Source organism: Chaetodon trifascialis, chromosome 1 (genome assembly GCF_039877785.1).
Source record: "Chaetodon trifascialis isolate fChaTrf1 chromosome 1, fChaTrf1.hap1, whole genome shotgun sequence".
Lineage (NCBI taxonomy): Eukaryota > Metazoa > Chordata > Actinopteri > Chaetodontiformes > Chaetodontidae > Chaetodon > Chaetodon trifascialis.
Genome location: NC_092056.1, coordinates 32725808 through 32742014, shown reverse-complemented (window position 1 = coordinate 32742014; position 16207 = coordinate 32725808). Strand labels below are relative to the sequence as shown.

The window sequence follows — 16207 nt, the reverse complement described above, 5'->3', positions numbered from 1 at the left end:
ATGGCCAGGGAGGCTGGTGAACCTGACAGGATGGAAACTGGATGGCTATGCTGCTGGAGGGTAACAGGTTGAGAAATTTGGACAGACAAGTGGCTAATAGGCTCCATGCTAAGTCTAGCATGAAAGCCACGGGAGTAATCCTGAGTTACCAGCATGGTCTTTCTGAGATTATCAGTCCCAGATAACAGGTCAGCCATGCCTGGAGCTTCCAAAACCAGGGCTTTGTCTTGACTATAACTTCAAAGGTTGTAATGGCCCTCATCTTATCCTTAATGTCCATGTAACTCCAAAACAAAAAGGAAAAATCTCACCTCCTCCAAATCCTTCTTTAGAAAGCTGATGTCTGCCTCCAGACTGTACCATCAGAGCTGATGTGCAAACAGGGTAACAAGAATATAGGGAGACGGGGAATTGGCAGAGCACTTGTATCAATTTTCTCTTCTTAGACATTTTGGGATTATATGTAGATCTTTTTCAATTCCATCACTTGTTAGAAAACTGCTTTAGTTAAATGCAGATATGGAAACACTGCACACTAGGGGCAGGATGCCGTCAGTTCACAGGTCACAAAATCGACGTGCATTGTGGGAGATGTATTATAGTTTATGGTCACTTTACGCTTTAAACAAAGCCTTCCTTTACTACCTTTTGATTTGTTCTCTTTACTGTTCTAAGCAATTAACAGCCTGTTTGACGTAATTTTAAGTTGCTAGGATGTGCATAGTACACTGAATCAGTTTTGTTATTATGAAAGCATTTCTTTTCTTGTCTTAAGTCAATGTGACAGTCCTGACACCATCCCTCATGACACCTGGGCCTCTCCAAAACTGCAGTGACAACTCTCTCCATCTTGGAGAGGGATGTTAACAATCCTTTTCACAAACCTTTTTAGGCATAAACCCCACAAAGCCTAAGACACTGTCTCTCTATATCCATCCTGAAGAACTGTGTTGATCAGCATTCTCCAGTGTTCATGGACATCTTCAAAACCTCACTGGAAACATGGTATGTGCCACCCTGCTTCTAAACCTCCACTGTCATCCCCATTCCAAAAAAAACCAAAGACTGCAGGACTTAATGACTACAGACCTGTCACCCTGATGTCTGTGGTAATGAAGTAATTTGAGCGCCTTGTGCTATGCCACCTCAAAATCGTCTCAACCCACTCACAGACGCCCTGCAATAAACATGGCCCTGCACCTGATTTTCCAGCACTTGTTCTCCTTGGAAACCAATGCCAGGATGCTGTTTGTGGCCTTCAGCTCTGCCTTCAATACTATGCTGCAGGAAAAGATTTGCCAGCTGAGCCTGACTGACTTCACCTGCAGGTGGATCACAGACTTCCTGTCCAAAGGGAGGCTCCATGTGTAGCTGGGCAAAGATGTCTCTGACCATCAGTACCGGATCCCTCCAAGGCTGTGTCCTTCCCCTTTGCTCTTATACCTGTATATGAACAGCTGCACCCTTTTCATCAGTCTGCCAATTTCCTGAAGTGTGCAGATGACACCACCCTCATTGGGCTTATCTCTGGTGGTGATAAGTATGCCTACAGGTGGGAAATTGACCACTTGGTGTCCTGATGCAGCCAGAACAATTACGATTACGGCTTATGTAACAGTACAGCTTCTCAGGACATCTGTGGGTCATGTCCAGTGTGCTGTGTGTCAAATGAGATGACACAACATCAATCAGCCAGTAAAGTTTAGGCATGTAGAAATTAAATGGGAAAACCCAGTATTTTTCAATCTAGATCTTGTTCTCACATTTATAAATGTTATGGTTATCTTGCTTAAGCTCTCCACCACAATTTTAGAGATGCAGGAGCACAACTTTAGGAGCTCAAGCTCCCAAGAACCAATTCAAGTTCTAGACGTGAGGAAAGAAACTGCCCTCACTAAAAGCTTCAATCACCATAGAAAATGTCAGAAAGACAATTCTTATTTGTGCTGTTTTCTGTGCACTGTTAGGTGACTGACCGTGAATCCAAAGCACACCTGCCAATCCTCCAGTTTTTCCCCAGATTCTCCAATAGTTTACCCTTCTCCCCTGCTGTCCTCCCATTCAGATACTTTGCAATAAACCTCCTGTATTTTTAACCTTTCTGACATTGACAGGAGTCATTCGATGTATTCAATGTGGCTGTATCTGTATTAGCTGTAACATCTACTGACGAGAAGTTATTTCGCGCAAATGGCACCTGCCAATAGAAAAAGAAGATGCAGAATGATGAACGTTAGAGGGATGCAGTACCTGCCAAAAAGTCTAATCACTTGTGGAATAGGAGGAGGCTTACATGCACTTAGTGAAGAATAACATGACAGTCAAAGTCATGCTTTTTGTAAAATATGTCACATGAATTTTACTGGATCACGCGAAGGGAAAGCGACACTTCTACCACGCATAAACGCACTCAAGAGGCACAGAAACTATCCTATACATTTTCATCATTACCCTCTCCTATCAACATCGTCTTCACTGTGTGTAGCCTGTCTAAATGTAAGGGGTATGTGGACAGCGGTAAGGGTGGTGGGACTGCCCAGGACAGGACACTGGAAAATTTCCCATAATTTCAAATGCCAATGTTGACAGGTATGACAGTATGACCTTTTTTTCTTTCTTTTTTTTTTTAAATTGTCCAGGTGTTGGTTGATTGGAATGTCAAGAGTTTTGGATTGGTGGAATGGTCAGAAGCTGAAGGTTTTCAATAAATGGACAAAAGCAATAGTCTCTGATGGTTATGTATTTTGAACTACATGCCACAAATAATTGTACAGCCATGTTCCTACCTCATCCTCTGCCTGTCCCAACTCTTTCTTAAGCTCCTCCACCCTCAGCCGTAGCTTTTTGACTTCAGCCTCGTGGCTCTCCACCCTCCGGTTGGCATGGACGAGCTCTGCTGTCTTCTCCTGGAACTGCTTCTTCAGCTTAGAGTGAACATGACGAAGGTCAGCCAGCTCCTGAGGACACAGCAAACAGAAAAGACAGACTTAGAGATTGATGTTTCCACAACAATTTTTCTAAAGCTGATTCTGGTCCGCCAGCTCTTCTGTCTCAGGTACTACTGAAAAATACTAGCTGATTAACTGCTTCAACTGGTGAAAGGAATTTATGTATATGCATACGAGGTCAATAGGAAGAGACTGTGTGAACTGATTGCACATATTCCTGGGCTTTAATGAATATGCTTTATAAATGAGACAGTGGAAATGACTGCAGCCTTCCTCTTACATCAGACTATAAGCTGAACACAAACACACAGGCCCACTCCCATAGACACAGTCAGTGTGCCCCTCGTTAGTTAGCTTGCAGGAAACCTCTGCAGAGTTGGCACATTGGCTGTTTGGGGTGAAGAAACACAAAAGGTCCAACTGAAAAATACAAGCCAAAAATTTGCTTTGCTTTCTGTCTGATACACCTTTCCACACAAATTTAACCCTGATTGAACTCTTGCACAATGATTCATTACATATCCATATCCAATAGAAATGCAAAACAATTTCAGTCCACAATGAGGACATGCAAGAGGAAGTATATTCTCATTTGCATGACAATGGTATCATATTATATGTGAAACAAGAAGAACCCACCAAAACAGGCACATGGATTCTCGTGGATGGAGTATACATGAAACACATTCTCTGACTTCCGTTTGGATCGAAGAGTCCCATGCACCAAGCCTTTCAAAATTCTTTTTTTTTTTTTTTAATTTCTGGCAGATGAGGCAGAACTTATTACAACAATGAAAAGCTTTCTTTTGTAGCTATTCCTGCCTTCTGAAAAACCTGTAGTTGCAGGGGGTGAAAACAAAAAAGAACCTGTTTGAAAAACCAGTTACAACATCACCCAAAATGTCCTGATGATAGCCACATGTCTGTGTTGGATGTGTTCTAAACCATTTCAAAGTTTGTCTGTTTTGGCCATAAATCTGCCTGTCAGGCTGTAATTTCATGTAGTTGTGGTTGAGTCAATAAATGTCCCACTCCATAGGTTTGCATTGGGATTAGTGAAGGAAAGTTGGACACAGTACACTTGGAGCTAATGGCATCATCAATAATGTACCAGTGTCACTCACTGCACTTTCATGTGCTTTGACGGCACTGATTCAACCTCCCTCTCTGCTGCCTCACACCCAATGGCTTCCCTGACAGAGCAGCTTCCAAGAAGCTTTTCTGAACATATACAGCAATACAAAGGAGAGAAATGAGATACATACAGGAACAATAAAAGAAAAGCCCAGATCAAGCAGCGGGATATTTACTTATTTATTTTTCTCTCCATTTGATCCCGCCTTTATCTTCATTATGTATTTAATGTTAGAATCTTTTAGCTACAACACAGAATTAGCTCCAATTTGTTGAGTTCTATTGTATTTTATTCTGACTAACTCACTGAGAATGTTACATGCATTCAGAGTGTATTTGATTAGAAGAAGAATTGGGGTTTAGAAGTGAATATTTGCATAATAATCAAGGCAAAATGCCTGAATGCCACACAAATACTAGTGTAACTCTAGATACAGGCCAAACAAAAAGAGCAACAGGGTAATGAAGAAGGGAATCATTAAAAGGAAGGGGTGGGGTTTTGAGAAGGAGACAGGGATGAAGGGATGAGGGAGAGTAATTGGAGGGGTGGTATTTTACAGGGTGATAAATTTTGTGCAGCCTGCACAAGAGAAGAAAGATGCCTAAGAAACATATTGATGAGATCACCAGATATTTTATCCTTTGGCAAACTGTTTAGCGGTAAAGGGAGAAAGATGAGCTATGCATCAGTACTCTGTCTCTGACTGCTCATGGGTTCCTATTGACAGTATGAATCTTGAAAATCATAAATCTTTTAAAAGGCTCAGTAATTTCCTGAAACAGCTAGCCACTGTAATATTTAGCAAACATTACTCAAACAGGAGGAAATGAAGCCCTAGAGAAAGTTCAGTTAGGAAGGCTATTGTTTTGCACGCTTCGCCCTGTACCTTATTTCTCATTGCATCCTGCATTCAACCTTCTCACTCATAATTTCTTTGCTGTCACTGTCTGAGGCTGTCAATTCAGATATCATCTGTTCTCATCAGCTGGTCACATCTGCCATCTGCCCAATTGCAATGTGACACTCCTTCACTGGTAGCCTATTATTTTGCTGCTGTCTTTTCAAGCATAATTCTCTCTCTCTCTCTGCCTTAGTATGTTCATGCTGCCATTTTGTCCACCCCCTCCACCTCTCCATCACCATCCACTCTTCGTAGATCTTCAGCTTCATCATTGCATCAGCCCCATCAGTCAAGAGAGTCATCAGCCAACACCAGTGTCTGGACTTCATGGAGGGGTTTATCTTGCTGCTGCTCAGGGCGATGCTCCTTGATTATGAGATCTCCCTGTGTGAACCGCCAAAGACTTACCGATAAGCCTTAATTATTGCATATGATCTGTCATAATAAACAATTATCTTTACTTCATTCACTTGTCTTTGGGGCTATTTTCAGCTGCAAATTCATACACATTTTCTGCTGTCACAGGTATTTAGAAATTTAAACTACCCTTTCCTTGAAAGGGTTAGTTCACCATTTTAGGAAATACGCTTCCTCATAATCCATCTATCACATATCTTGTGCATAAGTAGAAATGGTAATCTTTCACTGGTTCAAGTATAGAAGTCCATGGCTGCCAATATTGAAATGATATTGTTTCATCAACTGGAAATGTACTTTTTCATTTGTGTGAGCATAGATTTCAAAATTTTACTCAAAATTTTGAAATCCAATTGACAATGAAAGGCTTCACAATGGCAGGATTCTTCAATGCCTTTTTAATGCATCAAGCTAAAATTGGGACAGATAAGAATTGCAAAAGTCTAAATTGCAATTTAATTTTTCGAGTTAAGGTTGCACAGTTTTTTTACATTCACTTTAATTTTAATTTTGATTATGCAAATTCAAAGATGGATTAAAAATTATGTAAATGTCATACATTAAGTTCAATCAAATCATTGTAAATAAAAAATCTTTAGGATTTGAACTGCTGGTCAGACAATTCAATCAATTAGATTTTTTGCTTTATGATTTCATTTTATCAGAATTTTTTTCTGAAATTTGTCATGCATCCCAAAAAATATACTGTTTCACAGAATAACAATGTTCAACAGATCGGACTTGGAAATTGTCTTTAGCATTTTTCACTCTGCTATTAAGAGATTAAACATGTAATTAATTAATTGAAAAAAACAGTGAAAATAATATCCATTCTATGGAGCCACAATATGCTCATAATGAAATAAGACAATAGCACATGAATCAAATATAATGTCCGATGAAATCCCAATACAGTAAAACCATATCATTAGCAGTTTTAACACCTTTTTTGTTTTTAATTTTCTTCCCATATGCTCGTGTATATCCTCATTCCCCATGTTTATTAAATTTTCATTTACTTGGCTAACAGGACATCCAAAAATTCATTTCCTGAAAAATGTGACACCTATAAAAAGGGTGCTCGTGTGAAAACAAAACCCACCATGACTGATCCCCAGTTAGTCAAATTAAAAAACTTTTCTAACAGTTATCGCACATATTAGATATCATACAGATATCTAATCTAAAAATACAGTGATACAGTGTTGTGGAGTGAAATAAAAAATAGATTCATCCAAAAGAAAAAGGTCATGGGCAGGCACAGACAGATGACATATACACATGCATGTCCTGGTCCTTGGCCTGGTATCTGTCAGACAAAAGGCCTGATAAATGAAGCAGGTTTCTGTACTGTATGCCTGAAAGCATACATACAGGCCAGAAACCTCAATATTCCCTCTAGTTTTACTATTTCAAGACTATGTAATGAATGTCTGGGAGGGCAGAGGAAGAGGGAATAAAAGAGGAGGGAGAGACAGGGACTCCCGGACTCTATTAAACATAAGGGATTACTGAATGATCTATGAGCATGAATATTTGTTGTTGAGCCTGTGTATATCTTAATATTCTATTATGGGATGATTGGTTTTTTTTGTATTTGTGCCAAATATGTGCCTGAATACACAGTTATGTGCTGTGTGTGTGTGTGTGTGTGTGTGTGTGTGTGTGTGTGTGTGTGTGTGTGTGTGTGTCTTGTTAAATGTGCTTGTTAAATGGAGAGACCCTGAAGTCCATCTCTATATCTGTTCCACTAAAACAAACACACATGTATACATCCATACACATGAACCACAGGCTTAGGCCAAGAAATATGTTTACACATTCCTTACCTTAACAAATGGCATTTAACGTGACAGAACAAAAAAAAATAAATAAATACATAAACCAGAATCACATGTGGGAATATCTGATGTACATAACTACAGCTCACTTGGCATATTCTTGCATGCATACACACAAACAAGGAATCATTATAATTCTCCCTCCCCTTCTGCCATACTGAATCTAGCATTCATTTAGACAGCAAAGTCTCTCTCCCTTGCACACACGCAGTTGGGTTTATAATCAGGGCTGCCTAAGACAGTGGGGGAAGGACTTGTGGGCACTGCTCCAACCACATTAGTCAGAACAGATCAATGCAATAAAGAAAATGACAAAAGATGTAGATAAGACTAGATAAGAGTAACACAAGTGCTAAAACACACTCAGATCTATATGTACTGCACATGTTCATGTCTATCTATCTATCTATCTATCTATCTATCTATCTATCTATCTATCTATCTATCTATCTATCTATCTATCTATCTATCTATCTATCTATCTATCAACACCTTGTTGCATGATAATCACCACTAACATCACAATTATAAACCACAAACCTTTTGTTGCGAACCCCCCCCCCAAAACAATCAGATTTTTTAAACTTTTCCTTCTCTAAAAAAAAAAAAAAGGCCAAAACATATTGATAAGGACTTGCTGCGGTTGCACTGACAAAATGTTAAAATACCCGGCATAAAAATGTCTTTTTTTGCTCGAGTCAAGTCTGAGTCACTGGTACTTTTCTGCACAAACATAACTGTCATCACATTCTGTCTCTCCTTTTGATTAATTTTGTTTTTTACCCTGTACGTGTGTATGTGTGTGCATTGCTAACTGCTGCATTAAATACACCTGAGAGCTTCATATATAACCCGTACGCGGTTATATGAAGCGCCTAATAGGGCTATTTAAGGAGACTAGAGCGGAGGACTAGTGATCATCACATACACACACACACACACACACAAACCAACACACATCCTTATGGGAAGAGCTCTCGGCAGTAACCCTAACTCCTAACCCTTTGGCACTTTTCACTGGATAAACTGTATTTTCACAGTAACACAGCGATCATGGGTCATCATTTTGCATGAAATCTATCTACAAACTGCACACAAACTGCACTCTATAGGTCCTCCTGACTGTCTTCACCCTGCCAGAGAGGTGCATATTGGGTAAATATCTCCACCTAGTGACCACAGGTATCATTACAAGACATCTACTAATATTTTACTTAGCTTACGGGTTAGCATTATTCTCTGTAAATGAAAAAATATGTACTATAGAATGTTATCATATTCTATTTTAATTCATGTTATTTGCCTTTTTATTGTGTTTTTAAATATTGTTCTGGTGCATTTATTTCCACTTTTATTCTTTGCCTGAAAGGTGGGATACAAATTAGCTTTATTAACAGTCAGCAACTCAGAAAAGCAACGTATAAAAAGGTTTCCAGTTATGACCTGTTATTTCTCTTATAAAGTAGAGGTGTCATGAGGCTACTACAGCTAGATTTCAGAAGGAGAACTTCTGCGCAAGGCAGGCACGTGTGTGTGTGTGGGGGGGGGGGGGACTATTACAATATATATATATAACAATAACAGAAGACTTTGAATTTTGATTTTCTCAACCTCTCATTTAAACATATCAGTACTTATTTGTTTATAAAATTTACACACAAATTAAATATAATATACATACAAATTATAGAAGTCGATAGTCAAACTGAATAAAAGCACAAAAATATTTAAATACATGATTTCTATATCATTTAATTATTTTTTATTTTATTAATTTAGCACCAGGAATAATAAAAGGCAGATTATGAATGGATTAAATTCGTGGCTATACAGTACAATTTTTGAAAAGGTATGAAATGTCATATCAGCAGCAGCCTCCTCACCAACCCCCTCAACAGAAGCTGTTTAATGTACCCCATCAGGTAAAACAGAGACTAATTTTGCTTTGCACTGGCCTCTAACAAATATATGAGGTGTGGACAATGATATGGTATGTTGTGTTTCCATGTTACATTCTTAATGAATATGGGTTGCTACCATTAAACCGGTTATATTGCAAGGTATGTTTCTGTATGGTTTTTCAAATTCCCAAATGCCCCCTTTTAATTTTGAGCACCTGCCCCTCCAAAGGTCTCTGCACGGCCCTGGTGCAAGGCTCTGTTTGGGATTTGGTAGCATTATAAAAAATATTAGAGATGAAACAATTCGTTTTACTACTACTGGTTCCAGCTTCTTATATGAGAGGGTGGTTGCTTTCCTAGTCATGTTTGACAGTAAAGTTAATATTGTGGGATTTTGTACTGTTGACTGTTGTCTTTTTTCTTTTTTTTAAGTTTTATTTACTTAGTTTTTATTTTATTAATAAAAAACAAGTGAGTGGCACCTTTTCCAACCTCCTCCAATGCAATTTACATATCTAACAAAACCCTCAAATAATTTCAGTCATAAGCACATTACAATCCTGCGATTTTCATTGTACTGTCATCTTACAGCACAGATAACATGCAATGTTAATACCATGAAGCTGCACAGAGAGAAAAGGAAGATGACTATTACTAGCATAAGTCAGAAATGAAACAAGAATTACCACCTTGTTGTTGTTAGGAGGTTTGGTTGCCTCTGCCAACCAGTCAAGTTGCATTTACACCCTTGTTTCATATAACATATGCAGTGAAGACTTTGAAGGAATTTAATAAAAAGTATGAAGTGTTTATTTTTTGGTGAAATGGAAGTTATCAATATATGGACATATATGATTCCTGTGAATAATTTCCAGTGAGAAACATACTGTCTTTACTTTACCTACTACAAAAAACACTTTTCTGGACATTATTCAACACCATAACTCAGGAACAGAAGGGGAGATTACAGGAGGAGTACAGACTGATAGAGAGCCTCATCAAATGGTGCAATGACAATCACCTGAAGCTCAATATCAGGAAAACCAATAAGCTTGTGTTGGACTACAATGCTTCAAATATGGATGTTGCTGCAGAGAGGCTACGAATTGAAATCTTGAGTAATGGTCGAAATGCTTTTTGTGTAATCACAGTAAACATGACCTACAGTATGATTTTTGGCCACCAAATTCTAATCTGTTCATCTTTGACTCCAAGCTAACATCTGTGCCAAAGTCAGAGAAATTCCCTCAGGTGTTCAAGAGGTATGAGATATATTGCTTCAGTGATCCATTTTTTCTGAGTTGGCATCAATTAGTCATGATTACCTTTTGTCATTACATAATGACAGATAATAATGGTTATTCTTTGAAGATACTCTGCTCAAGTAATGCAAATCTCCCTGTGGTGTGAGTGGAATGGCTATATTAATTTGTATCATCACTTTGTTATGCCAAACCAAAGATCTTTAATTCCAGATGTAGCAGGGATCCTTCAGCAGCATTGCATTTTAACATTTTATTCACAACAGAAAGGCTGCCTTGGGTTTTCCCATATGTCATTACAGGAAATATCATCCTCTAGTTCACACCTTTTCAAAGTCCAGAACTCAGTCCACATCGTCAACTGACACACAACTGGCACGCGTAATGGTCACTCACCCTGACCGAATGTACACAGGTGAAACAGGGATGCGAACTAATCAGTTAACGTCGCTGTGCCAACCAGAAACAGTCGTGACATCCTACAGAGCATATATACTGCATCTATCTCAGAGCACTCGAGAGACAGAGAGAGACAGATACATAGAAAAAACGTAAGTGATGATCGTTGTCCGCTATTACCCACGTCATTTCATTCCAAATACAAATGTAATCATTGTAATGCTTAACGTTATCTACAAAGATGGAGAACATCATTGCTTTGAGGAGGATGAGGAGGAGGAGGAGGCCGAGGATTTACCATCTAAGGACCTCATATTTAGACATCAGAATCGGAAATCCTTTATTTATCCCCGAGGGGAAATTGCTTTTGTTGCAGTGCTCTTTACAACAATAGAATTAGAATAAAATTAGAAAAGAAAGAAAAGAGAGAGAACTATATATATATATAAAGCAAATATAAAAACAAAATATTTATATTGAGAATATAAATATATATAAACAAAATATACCACAAAATATAGAAAAGAATATAAAACAATATACACACACACACACAGACATGAGTGACGTCAGTCTCCTGGGAGAAGTTTGGGCGTCGGACTTGCCACTTGCCATGCGCCTGGCCAGCAGTGTTCTTTAAGGTGAGGCAAGGAGCTGCTGTGATTGGTGAAAATTTGACTCGGCTGTGTCAAACCCACTCCATGCCTTCTCCTCTCCCTCTATCTGTCTATCTGTCTCTCTCTCTCTCTCTCTCTCTCTCTGACTGCTTTTCTGTCTGTCTGTCTGTCTGTCTGTCTGTCTGTCTGTCTGTCTGTCTGTCTGTCTCACTCTCTCTCTCTTGCTCTTCCTCTCTCACCCAACCGGTCGAGGCAGATGGCCGCCCACCCAGAGTCTGGTTCTGCTCGAGGTTTCTGCCTGTTAAAAGGAAGTTTTTCCTCGCCACTGTCGCCAAGTGCTTGCTCATGGGGGAATTGTTGGTTTCTTTGTAGATAAAAGAGCTTGGTCTGTACCAGCTCTATATGGAAAGTGTCCTGAGACAACTTCTGTTGTGATTTGGCGCTATACAAATAAATTGAATTGAATTGAATTGAATTGAATTGAACTCTATCTGAGTTTCGCCGCTGGGTGGGACTGAGATGAGAAGGAGGTGGAGATGCGCCGCTGGCGCAGTGCACGAAGATACCAAAGTCTGCGCCGCCACGCCCCATCGGTGCAGCAGACCTGACTTTGCGCTGCGCCTGCGCCGCGCCAGCGGTGGAGTCGAAAATAGAGCCCCTACTGTCGATTAGCTTGCCAATTCCTGGCAACTGATCCAAAAAATCTGCTCTACGGGTAGCCACAGAGAATCATAAAGCTCGTCTATTTGACAGGCTACAATACGTTATGAAGAGCAACAATTATTTTGAAATAAATCTTCTATTGATCAATAAATTGTTAGGGATGTTGAACATACAGTGCAGCTGGAGATCATTCACAGCAATCCTATCCGCAGATGAATATGGTTTTAATATGGCTTATTTCCCAATTGTTGACATTGCCTTGGTGACGTTAACTGCTGTAGAGAGTGGTGTGTGTTAGTGGTAATGTTACGCTAGAGAATTTGCACCTAAACCTCAGAAACAGAATGTGTCTCCTTTTCTCTGGTACACAATTTCTACGAATGTAATTGTAAGAATATGTCTGAGTCACAAATAAATTTGGACTAACAGCTTTGCCTGCCTCAGTTCATGCTGGCCTGATCACAAGAGACGTGACTTTAATTGATTAAATGTTTTGTTATAGCAAATTGTTCCAGAATTCTGACCTTGGATAAAAACCAAATGCTGACCCTTGAGTAATAAGTTTGAGAACCCCTGCCCTACTTTAGGGAGTTCCGTGATCCATTTCATTGCACAAGCCTTAAATTGATTGTTAGTGCCTTCATTATACATTGTGTAAAACATTTAACTTTATTTTTGCTGAACAAGTTATTAAAAAGTATATTAGTAAGTATTTATATGTGTCACAGTTTAATTTGTTGATGTGAATATTCTTTTTATAGAATGCTGTAAAGTGATGCAATTTAAGCATTCACTTCTTGAAATATTTTGATCAATAACTAATTCATTAGAAGTTAGACGTTATTTGAAATATGTGATAGAGCTTTGTGACTCCATTGTCTTTCCGTTTATTTTAACGTATGACCTTATTGTTAATGTTATATTTGAGTTCTGCCATAGTGGTTGTGTGTTAACTCCCAAGATCTTTGTACATGATTTTAAGATGTTAAATGATGCTTCAGTTGGGCTTTGCATGATGTCCTTTGGAAGTCTTGTCATAAAATAGAGACTTTTCACGTCAGCGTTTGCTCTGTCAACATATTCTCTGCAATATGTTTCCAATCTTTGCTTACACAAGGAACTAATAACTTGAAATTGCTGACAACCGAAGGATAGACAGTAGTCTGTTGTATGCAAACCTTCAAACCAAGCGTTTTGTATTGACAGGTAGCACCCTCAAACTGTATTGACTGTAGGAAAAATATTCATCTTTACTATGTTCACCCGACCCCACAGCGATATAGTAAGATTTGACCATCAATGTACATTTTTCTTTATTTTATTAAATATTGTGTCTGGTGTATTTGCTGTAATTTGTTTTCCTAAGCATGTTATTTCTCTTCATTTCGAATTCATTTTTGTATTCTGTTTGTATGTGATACTGAAACTCACATTTTCCCCAATTTACTTTGTATCCTGAGAGTGGCCCATACTGAGTAATAATCTTATGAATAAAACAAAGAAAGTCCATATTTTTTAGGTAAAGGATGATGTTATTATAATACAGTGATATTTTGTACATTTGACGTCCAATTTTTGTGCCTTTGATATTCATTTCGCATCTTATTTGAGACCAATCACAAATATTAAGTCAAGTCCATGGGTTTTCCTGTCTAGTCACCTGGTACTCATCAAAATTGAAGAACCCATGTCCTAACATATAAAAAGATCTCATCAGTGTGTAGGTACTATACTTTGGAGATGACGTTGTGATAGCAAAGAGAAATGATGAAACTATGAAAATAAGGTCCAAGTAGTAATTAACAGTTTTGAAACCTGAATTAAAGGACTGACTACAAAAATGGTGGCTGTTTCTCATGGAAAAGACTGTACTTGGTGAAAGAAGTGAGATGTCTGAAAACAGGACTGTCCTTCCCACCTTGTTTCTCTCGAACAGCTCGCTCTGAATGGCCTTGAGGTCAGTGTCGAGTACTGAGGCAGCCTGCCGACGTTTCTTGGCCAGTTGCTCCTCCAAGTCTTCAGCCTGAGCTCTCAGCTTCTTATTGTCCCTCTCCAGAGCAAGTTTCTCTGTCTCCAAACGCTCCCTGCGCCCCCACTCTGCAGCATTCTCCACTTGCAGCCTCTCCATCTGACAGAAAGATGGAGGGAGTTGAAAAGAGAGGTTGAGGACAGTGAAATGATAAATGTATTTTAGGTGAACCAACCAATCCTAGTGGTAACATGAAGGTTAGACAGAAGGTTGAATTCCCTCAACGCCAGCTCCAGTGGAGCTGCTCAGTGATAATGTGTAAATGTTTACAACTGCATTAAAAAGCAACTTTACAGTAAATCTTGAGTGGAGGAGAGGCATTGCTGGACTGACTTCTATGAGTTGAAAGTCAATACTGACCACAGCCAAAGTTACAGCTGGGCAGTCTGCTACTACATCTGCCACTACAAAGAGATGACAATGGTCAATATCACCAGATCAGTAGTAGTTATTGTGTAAAACACCAATGTCTGTATATATTTACAGGTGTGGTTTGTATATATTTACAGGTGTCAGCCAGCTACTGATGATACCAACACACTTCCTGTGTGTTTCACAATAAATATGCTTTATTTTGAGGGTAGCGATCGGCTTTTATTGTGAGACATCAAAGGGAAATAGTGACAATGCCATTAATAAGGTTAGCTAATGAAGACATGACTCATACCTTGCTAAGCATTTGCCTTTTTTAGCACTGTCAGGAAAAAGTTTTTTTCTCAGCAGTCAACAGTAGAGAGATGACAGGACATGAGGGGGAGAGAGAATGATGGGGAATGACATGCAACAAAGGGCCCCAGCTGGACTGGGGTTGGTGCTGTTATTAAATCACTGACAAGTGTGATACAGACGACATTTTTTTTTTTTTTTTTTTAAGTGTTGAAATAAAACTGCAGCGCTTGTAATTACACAGGTTTTTGGCTTGTGTGCAAAAACATGAAAAAGATGCATCTATGCAGACGTGATGTGACGACATGTAGGGCAGCGGTCTCTTATACATTTTGTACCTGTAAAGTAATTGAGATGAGCTACACCTTCTGTTTCATATACCCATCCTATAGACATACAGCATGTGTATAGTGAGTGCTGGATGCCTGCAGTAGGAATTTGATTACAGCTACTCAACACAATGTAAATTATCTAAAAATGTCTACTTCAGTATTTTGGTCACAAGACTGTCCTCCATGACACACCGTTTTTTTCATATAAAGTAAGTGCAAAAGTTTCCAACTACCAACTAAGAAACTGCTTGTCTGTTGTGAATTATGACCATACTCAATTGAGAAGTATCTCTGTACAATAAGGGTGAAGACATATTATGTAGCAACCACTAGATGGCTATGTAAGCAGGATTTTTAGCTTGGGTGTAGTTGCTATTTAAGCAAGAGAATGCTGGATAAGACATAACATTTTCCTGAAATAAAAGTTGTAAAAAAAAAAAAATCAAAATGGAGCATTCAAATAAAGATCTCTGTCCACTGCTCTGTCACACAGCGACAAATGGCACTGAATAAAGCTCAAAAAGACAGTACAGAAAAAAAAATAGGTGTGGTGTAGTTTGTGAGGAGCCTCCTTCCATCACCTCACAACTCCTGCTCTTTCCTCCATCATGCTGCTGTTAACTTCTGCTCCATCCTGCACCTCTTTCTCCTCACCTCAGCCCGCAGTTCAGCGAGTTTTTTGTCCATACTGGTTCGGGCTCCCAGTTCATCCTCCAAGTCTTCAGATATGCGACCGAGTTCATCCTGGTGCATTTCCTTCAGCAGGTTCAGCTAAATGGTACACACAAAATGTAAAAGAGCTGGGTGTTTATCTTAGTCTTTATTGTTCATGTTGAGAAACAATTGCAGGACCACTGAATTCCAGCAGTATAAAACCATTGGAAAGAAAGAGGAGCAACTCTACAATGACAGCTGGAAACGAGTGCTGGAGTAAAGGGGCACAGATCTACATCAGTGTCATTTAAAGCACATTTGATGCTGCTTATCAAATGCACAGACTGCATGTCTGATGCATATTTCATGATCTATCTATAAACTGACTGATATTACAACAGTGGCAGGTAAGCCAAACTCTTTCTTACTAACATTAATCCAA

General features: G+C 39.0%; 1 protein-coding gene across 3 annotated transcripts in view; it reads right to left on the bottom strand.

Moving 5' to 3' along the window:
- The window catches only part of ccdc102a (coiled-coil domain containing 102A), a 97944-nt gene that overhangs the window by 16744 nt on the left and 64993 nt on the right, over positions 1-16207 (bottom strand). For 2 of the 3 annotated variants that reach the window (XM_070969391.1, XM_070969385.1), the window contains 3 exons: positions 15766-15882; positions 14003-14212; positions 2787-2957 (listed from right to left, as the gene is read on the bottom strand). In XM_070969391.1, coding sequence (XP_070825492.1) covers positions 2787-2957; positions 14003-14212; positions 15766-15882 — 498 coding nt within the window. Of the gene's footprint in view, positions 1-2628; positions 2958-14002; positions 14213-15765; positions 15883-16207 lie in introns of those variants that run through there. The other variant, XM_070969401.1, reaches the window with a different exon arrangement.